The 14,054-nt window shown below is 41.5% G+C and overlaps 1 protein-coding gene across 3 annotated transcripts in view; it reads left to right on the forward strand.

Annotated features, from left to right (window-relative positions):
- Positions 1-14,054, forward strand: part of LOC130906329 (gastrula zinc finger protein XlCGF57.1-like) — a 91,770-nt gene that overhangs the window by 28,702 nt on the left and 49,014 nt on the right. Inside the window, exon 4 of one of the 3 annotated variants that reach the window (XM_057820544.1) lies at positions 1,597-12,960. In XM_057820544.1, coding sequence (XP_057676527.1) covers positions 1,597-3,212 — 1,616 coding nt within the window. In that variant the 3' untranslated portion in view covers positions 3,213-12,960. Of the gene's footprint in view, positions 1-1,596; positions 12,961-14,054 lie in introns of those variants that run through there. The other 2 variants (XM_057820545.1, XM_057820543.1) reach the window with 2 other exon arrangements.

The raw sequence follows: 14,054 nt of genomic DNA on the forward strand, positions 1-14,054 counted from the left end.
AATTGTTCTTACGAAGCCACCCCTTTGTTGCCCTGGCTGTGTGTTTGGGATCATTGTCATGCTGAAAGACCCAGCCACGTCTTATCTTCAATGCCCTTGATTAGAAGGAGATTTTCACTCAAAATCCCTCAATACATGGCCCCATTCATGCTTTCCTTTACACAGATCAGTCGTCCTGGTCCTTTTGCAGAAAAACAGCCCCAAAGCATGATGTTTCCACCCCCATGCTTCACAGTGTGTATGGTGTTCTTCGGATGCAATTTAGTATTCCTTCTCCTCCAAACACGAGAAGCTGTGTTTCTACCAAAAAGTTCTATTTTGGTTTCACCTGACCATAACACGTTCTCCCAGTCCTCTTCTGGATCATCCAAATGCTCTCTAGCGAACCACAGACGGGCCTGGACGTGTACTGGCCTCAGGAGGAGGACACGATTTCTTTACACCAAGCGAAGAGGGAAGAGTTACAGAAAACGTTTGGCCTCTGTTATTGCCAATAAAGAGTACATAACAAAGTATTGAGATGAACTTTTGGTATTGACCAAATACTTATTTTCTACCATGATTTGCAAATAAATTCTGTAAAAATCAAACAATGTGATTTTCTGGGTTTTTTTCCCCAACATTCTGTCTCTCATGGTTGAGGTTTACCCATGTTGACAATTACAGGCCTCTCTAATCTTTTCAAGTAGGAGAACTTGCACAATTGGTGGTGGTTTGCTTATTTGCCCCACTGTGTTTTCTCCACCAAGTATGTAGCCATAGCCACCACACTTGTCTCCCACGGGGACAGTGCATTGCATGTTTCCTTCAGTTGGATTATAGTTAAAATGCGAACATGAATCCTTGCGCCTGGAGCCGCCATTAATGTTGATGTTAGATCACTGCTCATCTGGATTGCCTCGGGGGAGGGTGGGGGCGTGCGCAAGTCACGTGAATGACGGCTGGCTCGGAAGCAGGCTGACTGGCTACAGCACAAAAAAAAAAAACTGTGCACAATTATCAAATGTCACGCATTGTGAATATATGACTGGTACAATGGCACATTTTCATGTCATCTTGTCAGACGTAAATTGGCAATCTTTTCGTCACGTTGGAAGTCGTCAAAGACACGTTTTCAGCTCGTCATCGTCATGAAAAAAATGTTCCTTAATGGAATGTTTGATTCCTAAAAATACTTCCAAACCGCGGACATGTTGCTGTGAGCCAGGCGTTTTTGCAAGACGGCGTCAGCCAGCATCTTTCTTATCGCCATATTTTAATGACAAGAGGACTAAGGTTTTTTACACGATTCAATGGTTAACTTTCAGTCTTCAAAAATTTCAACCAAAATTGCATTTTTAGCTATTTTTGGCCGATAGTTTTCGGCGTCGAATTTTCAGTCGCATCTCTATACGAATGTCTCTTGTGTCTCAAAAAGAACCAACGTGTATTTTTTCTCTTTTATTTTTTGATGAATATTTTTTTAAACCCCGTGATGCACTGAATCCGCGCAACGTAAACCACAAAGTCGTGAGGGATCACTGTACTGCACAAAGAATGGCCGATGACACGGTGGTGGTCCATAAAACATATCAATGGTTCTCTTGTGTCTTGCAGGTTTCAGAAAATATCTTTTTGCTGAGCCAGAATCTCCTGGCATTAAAGAGGATGTTGAGCTCCCCCAAATCAAAGAGGAGGAGGAGGAGCCAGAGCCCTGTCATCAGAAGGAGAGAGAAGAGCACCTTCCAATCAAAAAGGAGGAGGAGGAGCTGCCATATGGTAAAGAGGAGGAACATATTACTAGGTTGACTGGTGAGCCCTTGAAAAGTGAAGATGTTCTGAGTGAGGCCAGCAGAGGGGCGGAGCCTCCAAGCGAGGGGAGTAGGAGCAGCTCAACAGAAGGATTGCAAGCAGACATTGACATTCCTCCATCAGACAGAGATGGCGCCAAGTCACACTCACCTTACAATGATGATGGTCATATGACATCTCACGGTGACAACAAATTCTGCAAATGCTCTCAGTGTGGTAAAACCTTTGCTACTAAGCAAAGCTGTTGTAACCATATGAGGATCCACACTGGTGAAAAGCCTTTTGCCTGCTCAGTTTGTGGTAAAAGATTCCGTTGCAATATCACCTTAAAAAGACACACCAGAACCCACACTGGCGAAAAACTTTTTGCCTGCTCAATTTGTGATCAACGATTTAGGCACAACAGCAATTTGATATCCCACACAAGAACCCACACTGGTGAAAAACCTTTTTCCTGCTCAGACTGCGGGAAAGGTTTTGTTCAGGCGGGAGACTTAACAAAACACACAAGAACCCACACTGGCAAAAAAACCTTTTCCTGCTCAGTTTGTGGTCAAAGATTCACTCAAAAAGATAGCTTGAAAATACACAGAAGAATCCATATGGGAGAAAAACCTTTTCCCTGCTCAGTTTGTGGTAAGAGTTTTGTTTATTCGGGAGACTTAACAAAACACACAAGAATCCACACTGGCGAAAAACCTTTTTCATGCTCGATTTGTGATCAAAGATTCAGTCAGAAGCCACACTTAAAACGACACACAAAAACACACACTGGCGAAAAACTTTTTGTCTGCTCAGTTTGTGGTCAAAGATTCCCTCATAAAGATAGCTTGAAAAGACACACAAGAATCCATACTGGAGAAAAACCTTTTACCTGCTCAGTTTGTGGAAAGAGTTTTGTTTATTCGGGAGGCTTGACAAAACACACAAGAATCCACACTGGCGAAAAACCTTTTTCCTGCTCGATTTGTGATCAAAGATTCACTCAGAAGCCACACTTAAAACAACACACAAAAACCCACACTGGTGAAAAACCTTTTTCCTGCTCAGTTTGTGATCAAAGATTTGCTCGGAAGCAACACTTAAAGCGACACACAAGAACCCACACTGGCGAAAAACCTTTTTCCTGCTCAGTTTGTGGAAAATGTTTTGTTCAGTCGGGATACTTAACAACACACACAAAAACCCACACAGGTGAAAAACCTTTTTTCTGCTCAGTTTGTGGACAAGGATTCACTCAAAAACAAACCTTAAAAAGACACAAAAGAACCCACACTGGCGAAAAACCTTTTTCCTGCTCAATGTGTGGACAAGGATTCGCTCAAAAACAAACTTTAAAAAGACACAAAAGAACCCACACTGGTCAAAATCTTTTTCCTGCTCTGTTTTTGGTCAACGATTCACTCGGAAAGATCGAATAAAGAGACGTGTGTGTTGATGTGCGAAGCAGTGGCGAATGACTGTTTTGCATGTCATCTTCATCAGATTTTTTGCCCGTAGGACGATTGTGTTCTGTAGAGCTTCCTTAAATCCTGTTGAGGAGTGGCACTTTTGTTGCAATGCTTTGTCCAATTGTTGTATGATGTACATCCACCCTATTCCCTAAACCTCAGCTGATCGAACACTCTCAAGTTTGTGTGCCTTCTCAGTGGTTTTTCTTTTCATTCCAGCACATGACTCAGCTGGATGGGCGGGACTGTGCAACACACGTGTGACACATTAGGAGCGCATATTCTATAAACACTCCTATCACCATATGCGAGTGTCGGACGATTGGTTAGTTTGTTGTACTTTACTTGTTTACCGTATTTTTTCGGACTACAAGTCGTACCTGAGTATAAGTCGCTCCTGCCATAAAATCCCCAACGAAGAGAAAAAAAACATATATAAATCGAACCGATAATAAGTCGCATTTTTGGGGGAAATTTACTTGATAAAATCCAACACATAGAACAGATATGTCATCTTGAAAGGCAATTTAATACAAAAATACAATAGAGAACAACATGCTGAATAACTGTACAGTGTACAGTGCATGAACAACGAAATGCGAATATACTGTCCTCACCAGGACGCTACGGCTCGGTCCTGGCTATACAGCGAACTCCCAAATGACGATGCTGGACGTCCGTATAATTTGCTGAATCAATTTGGTCCTTGATACCAAACAGGTTCACATCAACGTAAATAAATGATAATTAGGTGCTTTTACAGCAATGATATAACCGGTTAGCATGCGTTCGCTAGCATTAGCATATCGTTCAAACAACTATACAACTAGCTCTAAGTGATCGCGGGTGGAAAACACACAACAACAGAAAAGATGATACACACAGGTGTTGCCTCTGTGGAGATATTTTAAAAGCATAAACAATGAATGTAGGTTTGCAGCCATGTCTCTCTCTCGCTAACTCCCCCACTCACTCACAGCTACATAGCTGTCAGTCCTCTTCTGGCGTGTGAGCGCTCTTCTTCACGTAAACAAGTGCGAGTGCGCCCCCACGTGGGCGTGAAAGCGCCACAAACGAAAAGCATGCATTTCAATGTAAAAAAGTCAATAATACAATTGAACACACATTGCCAAAGGCAGAACATGAACGTGGCCATAGCTATTAAGAGTTATTCAGATAACTATAGCATAAAGAACTTGCTAACAAGTTTACCAAACCATCAGTGTCACTCCAAAACACCAAAATAACATGTGAAATGATATCATAATGTGTCAATAATTTCACACATAAGTCGCTCCTGAGTATAAGTCGCACCTAGGCCTGTCGCGATAACAAATTTTAGTGAGCGATAAATTTTTGCGATATGCGATATTATTGCGCCCCACCCAAAAAATAGTTTTTTAACCGATTTACAATAACACAGTGAGAATACAGTATATATTAATCGATCAAGTACACCCATTTAAACGCAATAAATGTTTTCTTTTAAATTCAAAAATCCCTTTTAAGAAATCACAAAAACAATTGACCATGCCTCTTTCAAGTAAAGACAATATTAACACAACACAGAAACACATAATAAATAAATGAAAAAAAATTTTTTTTTTTAAATTTTGCACTTAATAACTAAGGCATTTAGGCACATAAGTATAAAGTTGCAGTAACAGTAATTGCACTTCAACAACAACAGAGAACAATAGACTAATTAAGTTGAAGTAACAAAAATTTGGCTCTAAAAGGTATCAAATAACACTAAACAGAGGTAAAATGGTCTCATTTCTTCAGCAATGTAGCAGACTTCACTTTCCGTGAGGGAACGCTATTTTGCGCGGTGTCGTCTGTATTTCTCACATCAGGCGAACACCTCTAATTGTCAATTAACGCGACGAGAAGGCTCCGCTTGTTGCGATGCAATTTTCCTACTAAGCAGTGCAAACTGCAGAGTGTGATAATGTTTCAAATGAGCATGTAGATTTTTTCTGTTAGCCATCTTTGTTGAAACAACCTCCAGAAACATTTTGCAGACTGGTTCGTCCTCTTTCTCACTCCGATCATCATTTCTGGGCGCCGACAGTGCACTCGGCCCTGCCTCCCTCCATTGAATGACGGTCACTCAAGCTCAAATATGTAAAACGAACATACCCAGAAGTCATTAAAACAGAGTGAGTCCTCATCGCGTAGTTGGCAACAAGGAAGCTCAACTTTAAATAGCACTGTCAAGCACGTCTGCCACACATCTGTCGCAAGCATGCGCGCACGCACATTCACGCAAGGCGATAAATCGCAGCGGGAAAATTACTGTCTTCATTTTTATATACTGCGCGATAAATTGAATTATTGCATATTGTGACAGGCTTAGTCGCACCCTCAGCCAAAATATGAAAAAAACGCGACTTATAGTCTGAAAAATACGGTACTTTGTTTTTTGCCTTTTCTGGCCATCGACGCCTTTCCCTTGGTTCTCTCGCCGACTCGGTTTGTGCCTCTTTTTGTTTGTATTTCTCACGTGTTCTGGGGTGCTCCCTTGTTATTTTAGTTATACTACTCAAACTTCTTCATCTGTGTTGGATCCATATGATACGGCTCGCCGTTTCATGACAAAGTTAAGTAGCATTATATCGTACTCTCCCTTTCAAACTACACTTTTCACATTTAATATTTGAAACAGAAGACTCCAAATTCCAAAAATTCAAAATCATTCATAAATACTGTCATTAAATAAATATGGAAAGTTAGAATATATTGTTCAATATTGCAAAAATACTAATTATAAAAAGATAAAAAAATATTGTTGTATAGAGTTCATTTTGCCTACACTTATATATTCGCCAAACCCTTTCTTTTATCCCAGGCAAATAGTAGGTAGTTTTATTTACCTGACATGTTTCGGCGGGCACTTCCGCCTTCGTCAGAGGGTCACTGATGTTGTTGTGACGCGTCTTTATCAGCTGATGGATGAATGAAGGCGTGACTCACCTGTCAGAGTGACAGGCGAGTCACGCCCTCTGCTGCCCATTCACTCTTCCAAGATGCTGTTCCAGGTCGTAGAGAGCATGTATGCCCCCTCGTCCCTGTTGATGGTCCTCGGGCCCCGCTTGCGGATCTCAATGGCCTCCCTGATCCAGCGCTGATGTTTGTTTTCTTCAGTGCGGATGACTCTGGCCTTTTCCCAGTCCATGATGTGGTTTTCCCTTTTGCAGTGATCGGTGATGGCTGATTTGTGATGTTCTTGTTGTGATTGTTCCTTTATTGCCCTTGTTTGTCTCATTGTTGTCTCCTTTTCGCATTCCTTCTTGTGTTCTGTTTTTCTTGTAATGAAGCTCCTCCCTGTCTCCCCGATGTATGATTTATTGCATGATTTGCATGGGATTTCATATATTGAGTTGCATTTGTTTTCTGGATGGATTTTGTCCTTTGGGTGGACCAATATCTGGCGGAGTGTTGTGTGTGGTTTGACCGGTGTGTTTATGTTGTATTTTTTCATGACCCTTTGGATACGTTCCGTGACTCCCCTCATGTACGGCAACGTCACCATATCTGTGTGTTCTTGTTTTGTTTGTTTTTTCCTTACCCCCTGTGTTGTGTTGTTCTTGTTTTTGACCTGTGCTGCACCTTTTTCTATTGCCCACTGTGGATACTGACACCTTTTTAATGCCTGTTGTATATGTTTTTCTTCCTGTGTTCTGTCTTCCGGGTCCGTTATTATTGTCATATGTTCGTATAGTGTTCTGACTACTGATAGTTTGTGGATAGTGGGGTGTTCCGATGTCCATAGAAGGTATTGGTCGGTGTGTGTGGGTTTCCTGTGTACTTTTATTTTGATGTCGCCGTTGTCTGTGTGATGTATGTTTATGTCCAGAAAGGCTATGGATTGATCTATTTCTTCTTCATGGGTGAATTTGATGCTGCCGGTGGTGTCCATGGTGTTGAGGTGGTCTGTGAGTCGTTGTGTATGTCCTGTTTTTACTTTTTCCAGAATGTCATCTACGTAGCGTTTCCATAGTGTGGGTCTGTATTCATCCGGAGCTGTCGTGAGTGCTTTTTGTTCTAAATCCTCCATGAAAAAACCGCACATGATGGCAGACAGTGGGTCCCCCATGGCGAATCCTTCTTTTTGCCTGTAAATTGTGTTTCTATATTGGAAGTATGTGGAAGTGGCGATGAAATGAAGTAGCTGGGTGATGTCCTGTACTGTTAAATTTGTGCGTTTTTTGAGTGTTCTGTCTGCAGTTAACCTGTTGTGAACTATATGTATAGTGGCCTGTGTAGGTGTTTTGGTGAAGAGGGAAATGACATCATGTGATATGAGCATTTCACCTTTCTGTACTTTTATGTTTGCGAGTTCTGTGGCAAGTTGTTTTGAGTTTTGCAATGTTGATCTGTGAGTCCCAGTAATGGTTTTATTATTTCTGTGAGTGCTTTTGAGAGGTTATATGTTACTGATCCTATGCTGTCTACTATGGGGCGGAGAGGTGTACCTGGTTTATGGATTTTTGGTGTGCCGTAGATCCTGGGGATGATGTTTGCTGTGGGTAGTAAGTAGTTGTACGACTGTTTGTCTATTTTCTTTTCATTAAGTAATGGTTTGAGTAGTTCTTTAAGTTTGTTCTTCTTGTTTTCAGTTGGGTCCTTTTTTAACACCTCATAAGCATCATCCTGTAGTAACTGCTGCATCTGCTTTTCATATGTGTCCGTGTCCATAATCACTACTGTTCTGCCTTTGTCTGCTGGGAGGATTGTGATGTCTTTATTTTTGGATAGTGTCGCGATCGCTCTTGCTTCCTGTTTGGTAATATTGCTGGGTGGTGGTTTGGCCGTTTTTAGTATTCCTGCTATTTCATTACGTAATGCTGCTTTTTGTCCTGGGTTGTGTATTTTTTCGCATGCTAGTTCCGTTGCTAAAATAAATTCCTCCTGCGGTATCTTTTTGGGTGTGACGGCGTAGTTGAGTCCTTTTGACAATATGCTGCGCTCGGCCTGCGTGAGATTATGTTGTGACATGTTTTTAATCCATTTATCGTTAATGTGTGTGTGGTCCGGTTCTGCCTTCTTTTTCTGTGCAATGAGTCTGTCCAGTTTGCGGATGTGTCGGCATTTGGTGGTTGTGAATTCTTGTTCGTGTATATTGTCCAAGTGTGCGCGTATTGTTGCTACCTTGTTGTTGTCCAGGGGAAATCGGCGTTCAAACTGCTCCGTTAACCGCTGTAGTTCACTGTTGATGTTGTTGAGTTTACTGGTTGTGCATCGTATCGGTTCTTTGACCAGAGTCATCCGCACTTTTCTGATAATCCGCTCCGCGTTCCTGGTTGGGATCGGGTTCTTGATGTTCAGGCTAGCCGGTATAACTTCCTCGTCCCGGCAGCGCAGGTTGAATTTCAGGTGGTTTCGATAGCGCGCCCGTTTTCTCGTCAGCCTTTCTAGGAGGCGAAACTCCTTGACGCAATTTTCGCCATAACTTTCTCTTAATAGTTGTATAGAGTTCATTTTGCCTACACTTATATATTCGTCAAACCCTTTCTTTTATCCCAGGCAAATAGTAGGTAGTTTTATTTACCTGACATGTTTCGGCGGGCACTTCCGCCTTCGTCAGAGGGTCACTGATGTTGTTGTGACGCGTCTTTATCAGCTGATGGATGAATGAAGGCGTGACTCACCTGTCAGAGTGACAGGCGAGTCACGCCCTCTGGTGAGATATAAAAAATATTGGCTCACAAATTAGTTTTTTGTGAGGGGAATAACTTTACCTTGGCGAAAAATGAATTTTTACTATACAAAAACTGTGCAATGTTCTAAAATTCAATTTGAGGTCGAAAATGAAGAGGGTTATGATGATAGTTCTAAAATAGTGCCCAGTGGGGAAATGACAGCTGCAGATTTAGACTGTGGAGTCCAGAAAGGAAATCTTTGGTGTCTTCAAATAGGTAGGATATGTTTTGTTGCCATAATATCTGTTGTTGCTGTTGAGCTTCCGGCGTGCAGAGCACTGTTGGCTATTTATTTTAGTGTTGTGAAAAGGGGGAGTTAAACTAAGGCTTAGTGGACCATTTAGTTTTTACATGTGTTTGTGTGTTATTGCGCCATCTAGTTGGGGGGGTTTGCACTTTTATTTCCAGCTCCAGAACGATAGGTGAAGTAGAACACGGTCTTTGTAGTAGCCTAGTAGTAGTACGTAAACTATCCGGCATGCGTGTTGTAGAAATATATTTCCATTTATTCACAATAATCACACATGAAAAATGCCACTTTTCTAACATATTCACACAGGCCCCTTTTGTCTTTTTACCAGTGTATGTAATTTGATCAGGTGCGGGGGGTTTTACATTCTAAGCAAGAGACCCTCCCCAGTGAGAAGGGAAGAAAAAGTGTAGGAGCTGAAAGGCGGAGGGCACTTTTTCTTTGTCTCCTGGTACCAGTAATGTCTTGTCTTTTCTGTTTGTCTTTAAGTCTAAATTCTTTGTTCTTTTTTATTCCCGAATTCTGTGTCATCATCTCCTGTTTGTTGTAAGAATAAAACTACATGTAACAAGGATAAATCGACTCTTTTCCTTCAGTGTGTACTGCCATCGTGCACGCTTGGTATGGAGAAAACACGCGAGCATGACAAATTTAGATCGAAACAGCGGTTTTTGGGATGACGATGGGAAAAACTAAAACAGATCCTCAGCACCCACTGCTGTGACTTCCAGCGCCCCGTACCAGCCCCGCTGATGAAAAAATCTCGACTCTGCTTCGAACTTTAAAGGGTATGTCATGCCCTGGGAAAATGTTAATATTCCATCATTTATCCATAAACGCATGCCTTTTGTATTCATATCATGCCACTTCGTGTAATTACACACAAGAAAATGAGAGAAATTTGGCTCGATTGTCAAGCTAAAACGACCGGCGCCCGAGATCTGGCAGATTGTGTGCGTGACGTCACGACAAGTGAAGAGAGTGCCACCGGCCACTAGGGGGGCAGCGCCTGTCTGCATCAATATAATTCCTTCTAGTGAGGGGAGAATTAGGGGTGTTTTGAGCTGTTTATGCTGATGCATTGTGTTCGTCCTGCACATATTCCAGGTTCCCTCATGAAGAAACACCCCTCGTTGTCAATAAAAGAGAATTCAGAATTGACAGTGAGGGGTGTTTCTTCAACAAGAAAAAGGCTCAGTGCTTTAATACTGAATGGCGGCGATGATGGCAGACAATTTCGTTTCTAGTTTCAGCGATGAATCCGACGTAGAAGGACGTAACGAATGTTCATCTAATGGTGACGAGGAGAGTTACGAAGCTTTAATCGGTGTTTTAGGTTACCAATTTGAGCCCAAACGAACGCCAATGCAGCGTAATGAAACGGTCATTGCGGGGAGCAATGACACTGATGAAACATAGGCAGCAGATCGTGTGGGAAACACCAATGATTTGTTTTGCATTTCTTTTTGTGAAGCTGATACAACGTGACTGCAAAATAAAGGAACGCATAGAATAATTACCATTTATTGCTCTATCATAGCTTTTCGCTCTGCCAACAGACACAAATATGAATGGGATCAGAGGATTTGTTCTATATATTTTACGAACGATAATTTATACATATGTCCAGTCCTGTATCCAATGCGTGACATTTTTTTATTAAAAAAGAGTACTCACTCTGGCCATTTCGAGCTTGGCTGCTCCCCTCCTTTGCTTAGCCTTAGCCTCCTTTGCCACTCATCGTCCTCTTTCTTGATATCACGGGACATTTAGGTAGCTGCGCGTGTATGGTCAGCACCGCATCTCCTTTGAGCAGCAATCTTTTAACAAAACCCGATTTCACTCGTCCATAGTTCGAGAAGCTTTCAGGTGGAAAATCCGCACCACAGAAAAGCGTGCCGGAGGCTGTGTCTAGAAAATTAGCCCTCTTTGCACGGACGAACTTTACCCATTGTCTGCGTAGTCCAGCTTTTTTTTTTCGCGTTCGGGAACTCATGGATACTATATTCCGATAAATAACTATTTGTACACCACATAGCACAGCAGTTTTGAACCATTTTTGTGATGCTTTAATTAAACAAACCCCAACGCTACTCTCTCGTCGTTAAAAAACAATGGCACCTGGCTGCGCCTCGACTGTCAATCACTTGTCGTGACGTCCCCGCCCTATTCGGCTGTTTCCGGAACACTTTCGGGAATATTCGTCATTTTCGATCTATTTTTGATAATTGCTCATTAATGTGATTGATTTTTTTGTTAACTTTATCAATATTTGTTATCTTGGCACATAACGGTTCTATTGATGTCTCACACCCCCTTTGCCGCTACATACCATTTAAAGTGCTTGTACCTCACCGCCCTCGTTTAGTTTTATTCAAAATTATTACGTTTTAATTCAGTCCATTACTATGGAGATAGAATAGTGCCAAAAGAAGTGAAGTTGTAATGACAAATTTTCACTTGTAAAACAAACAAACAAACAAAATTGTATTCCCAGATTTTGCGTTGTAAAATAAACATGAAAAAACAATGTAATAAATTGTTCTACAAGTTGTTTTTTTCTGTTTGCAAGGGAGTTTTTTTGTTTTACGGATGTTTTTCCTTTGCTACGGGTTAAAATTAGCCAATTCCAAGTGTACAAGTTTTGTCACATTCTTGTTGAGTTTTTGAAGCCAAAAAGTTGCCTATAACCTTGTTGTAAAAAAAAAAAAATCCCTGTAAAATTACAAATTTTAACTTGTAAAACAAGAAAAAACAACCTGTATTCCCAAATTTTGCGTTGTAAAATAAACATGAAAAAACACAATGTAATAAATTGTTCTACAAGTTGTTTTTTTCCGTTTGCAAGTGATTTTTTTTGTTCTACGGGTGGTTTTTCTTTGCTACAGGTTAAAAATAACCAAATACAAGTGCACATGTTTTGTCTCTCCCCTGTCGCGTTTTTAGAGACAAAAGTCACCTGTATCCACTGATGAAAAAAACTTGTACATCCAAATAATCTGTTGTAAAACACAATCACAAAAATACTACTCCAAGTTGTGGTTAAAAAAAAATAGACGTTTGTAGAGGATGATGTTGGATGAGTCTTTTGGCTCGTGAGTAGAGCTCGTGTCTCATGTTCGGCCGCTCGTGTCTCTCGTGACTCTCTAGTCCACTGCCGGAAATGCGCATGGCTAAATAGTTCCCCCCAGGAACACAACATGCCCCACACAAGTTCCCTAGGTGAATTCTGTGGGTGAATCCCACACAGGACGCCAGGCGTAACCCGATTTAATGGAACGGAATGGTCGGGTTGCACGGCCGGGGCACCGGTGGAAGACGACCGAATGGACGATCAGTAGGACGTCCAGGTTGCCAGGTGTGGGATGACCGAGTAGGACGATCGGGAGGACGTCCGGGATGCCAGGAGATGAACGACCTAGTGCGACGATCAGGAGGACGTCCAGGATGTCAGGCGGTGGATGACCGAGTACAATGGTCGGGAGGACATCCGGGATGCCAGGCAATGGACGACCAAGCAGGACGATCAGATGGATGTCCAGGACGAGGCGCGCCTGTCCGGAGAAGCGGACGCTGAGAGAGCCGACATGTGTTGCTCAGCCGCGTCCGAGTATGAGGTTGAGACGTGCGACATGCAGCGCCACCCAGTCAAGGCTGTAGACAAGGGAGACATTCAAGTGACTTTTGTTTTCGATTGAAAATATATACTTTGATTGAAGGAACCTTTCTTTTGGATTGACTAAGACATACACAAATCTACCTACAAATTTTTCAACCTACAGTAGGCAAGTAAGAAGTAAGTGTCTGAAAGTAGCCTGACTAGAGTCAGGCTACTTTAGCTGAGGAGGGGGTTGGGCGAAACAGGCTCAGTCAGGCTACTTTTGCTGAGGAGTGGGTTGGACGAAAGAGAAAGCAGCCTCACTCAGCAAGGTTTCGCCCAACCCCCTTCTCAGCTAAAGTAGCCTGACTGAGCCTGTTTCGCCCAACCCCCTCCTCAGCTAAAGTAGCCTGACTATCAGACACTTATTTCTTACTTGATGCTAAACTTCTGAGAATATTTTAATAACAGTATTTTAATAATTCTAATTCATTCGGACGTATTTCTTTGAATACCCTCTACATGTTAAAAAAAACATTTTAAAAAAGATCAATTAATAATTTGCTGTGGATATACATTTATATGCATAGATATTTAGAAATACTACGACTAAGCACACCAAGACACAGTGGTGAAACGAAGAGCACCACACATGAAATTGCTGGGAAAAAATTATGCAAGATTAGTAAATACCACTCTTGGTTCAGAAACAAGCTATCATTCAGGTTTCATACAATGGTGTAAATATTACATTGAATTTGAAACCAAATTAAATTAAACTGAACTAGTGCTCCACATGTATGTGCATGTGTTGTTGACCCTTCCGTTAGTTACAAGTGTTTGTTTTGTTCGCTTTGCTTAAATGAAACAAGCTTGATACATCCAAATAATATTCTAACAGCTGATGATCAGTATTATCTACTCTCAATGTGATTTCTTCAGTCAGAAAAGTAATAGTTAAAAAAGATTATTCACGATAAAAAGTGAACTAATTAGGGGTGTAATAAATAAAAAATCGACACCACTAATTGTAATGTTAGTTTATTGTTCATTGTGTTTCTTCATTTGTAATGTTTGTTTTGTTTTTCAGTTTTGCTAAATGCACAAGTGCACTTAGTGCACTTTTTATCGTCACTTTTGGTTACGTAACAACTGGCCGAACGGACTTATGACGTACGTGAGTGTAAAGAGGTGTCCCAATTCGTAGGGCTGACGTTTCAAGCCCGACCCCTTATTGCTTCATTTGAAGGGCCAAGGGG

Source organism: Corythoichthys intestinalis, chromosome 18 (assembly GCF_030265065.1).
Source record: "Corythoichthys intestinalis isolate RoL2023-P3 chromosome 18, ASM3026506v1, whole genome shotgun sequence".
Lineage (NCBI taxonomy): Eukaryota > Metazoa > Chordata > Actinopteri > Syngnathiformes > Syngnathidae > Corythoichthys > Corythoichthys intestinalis.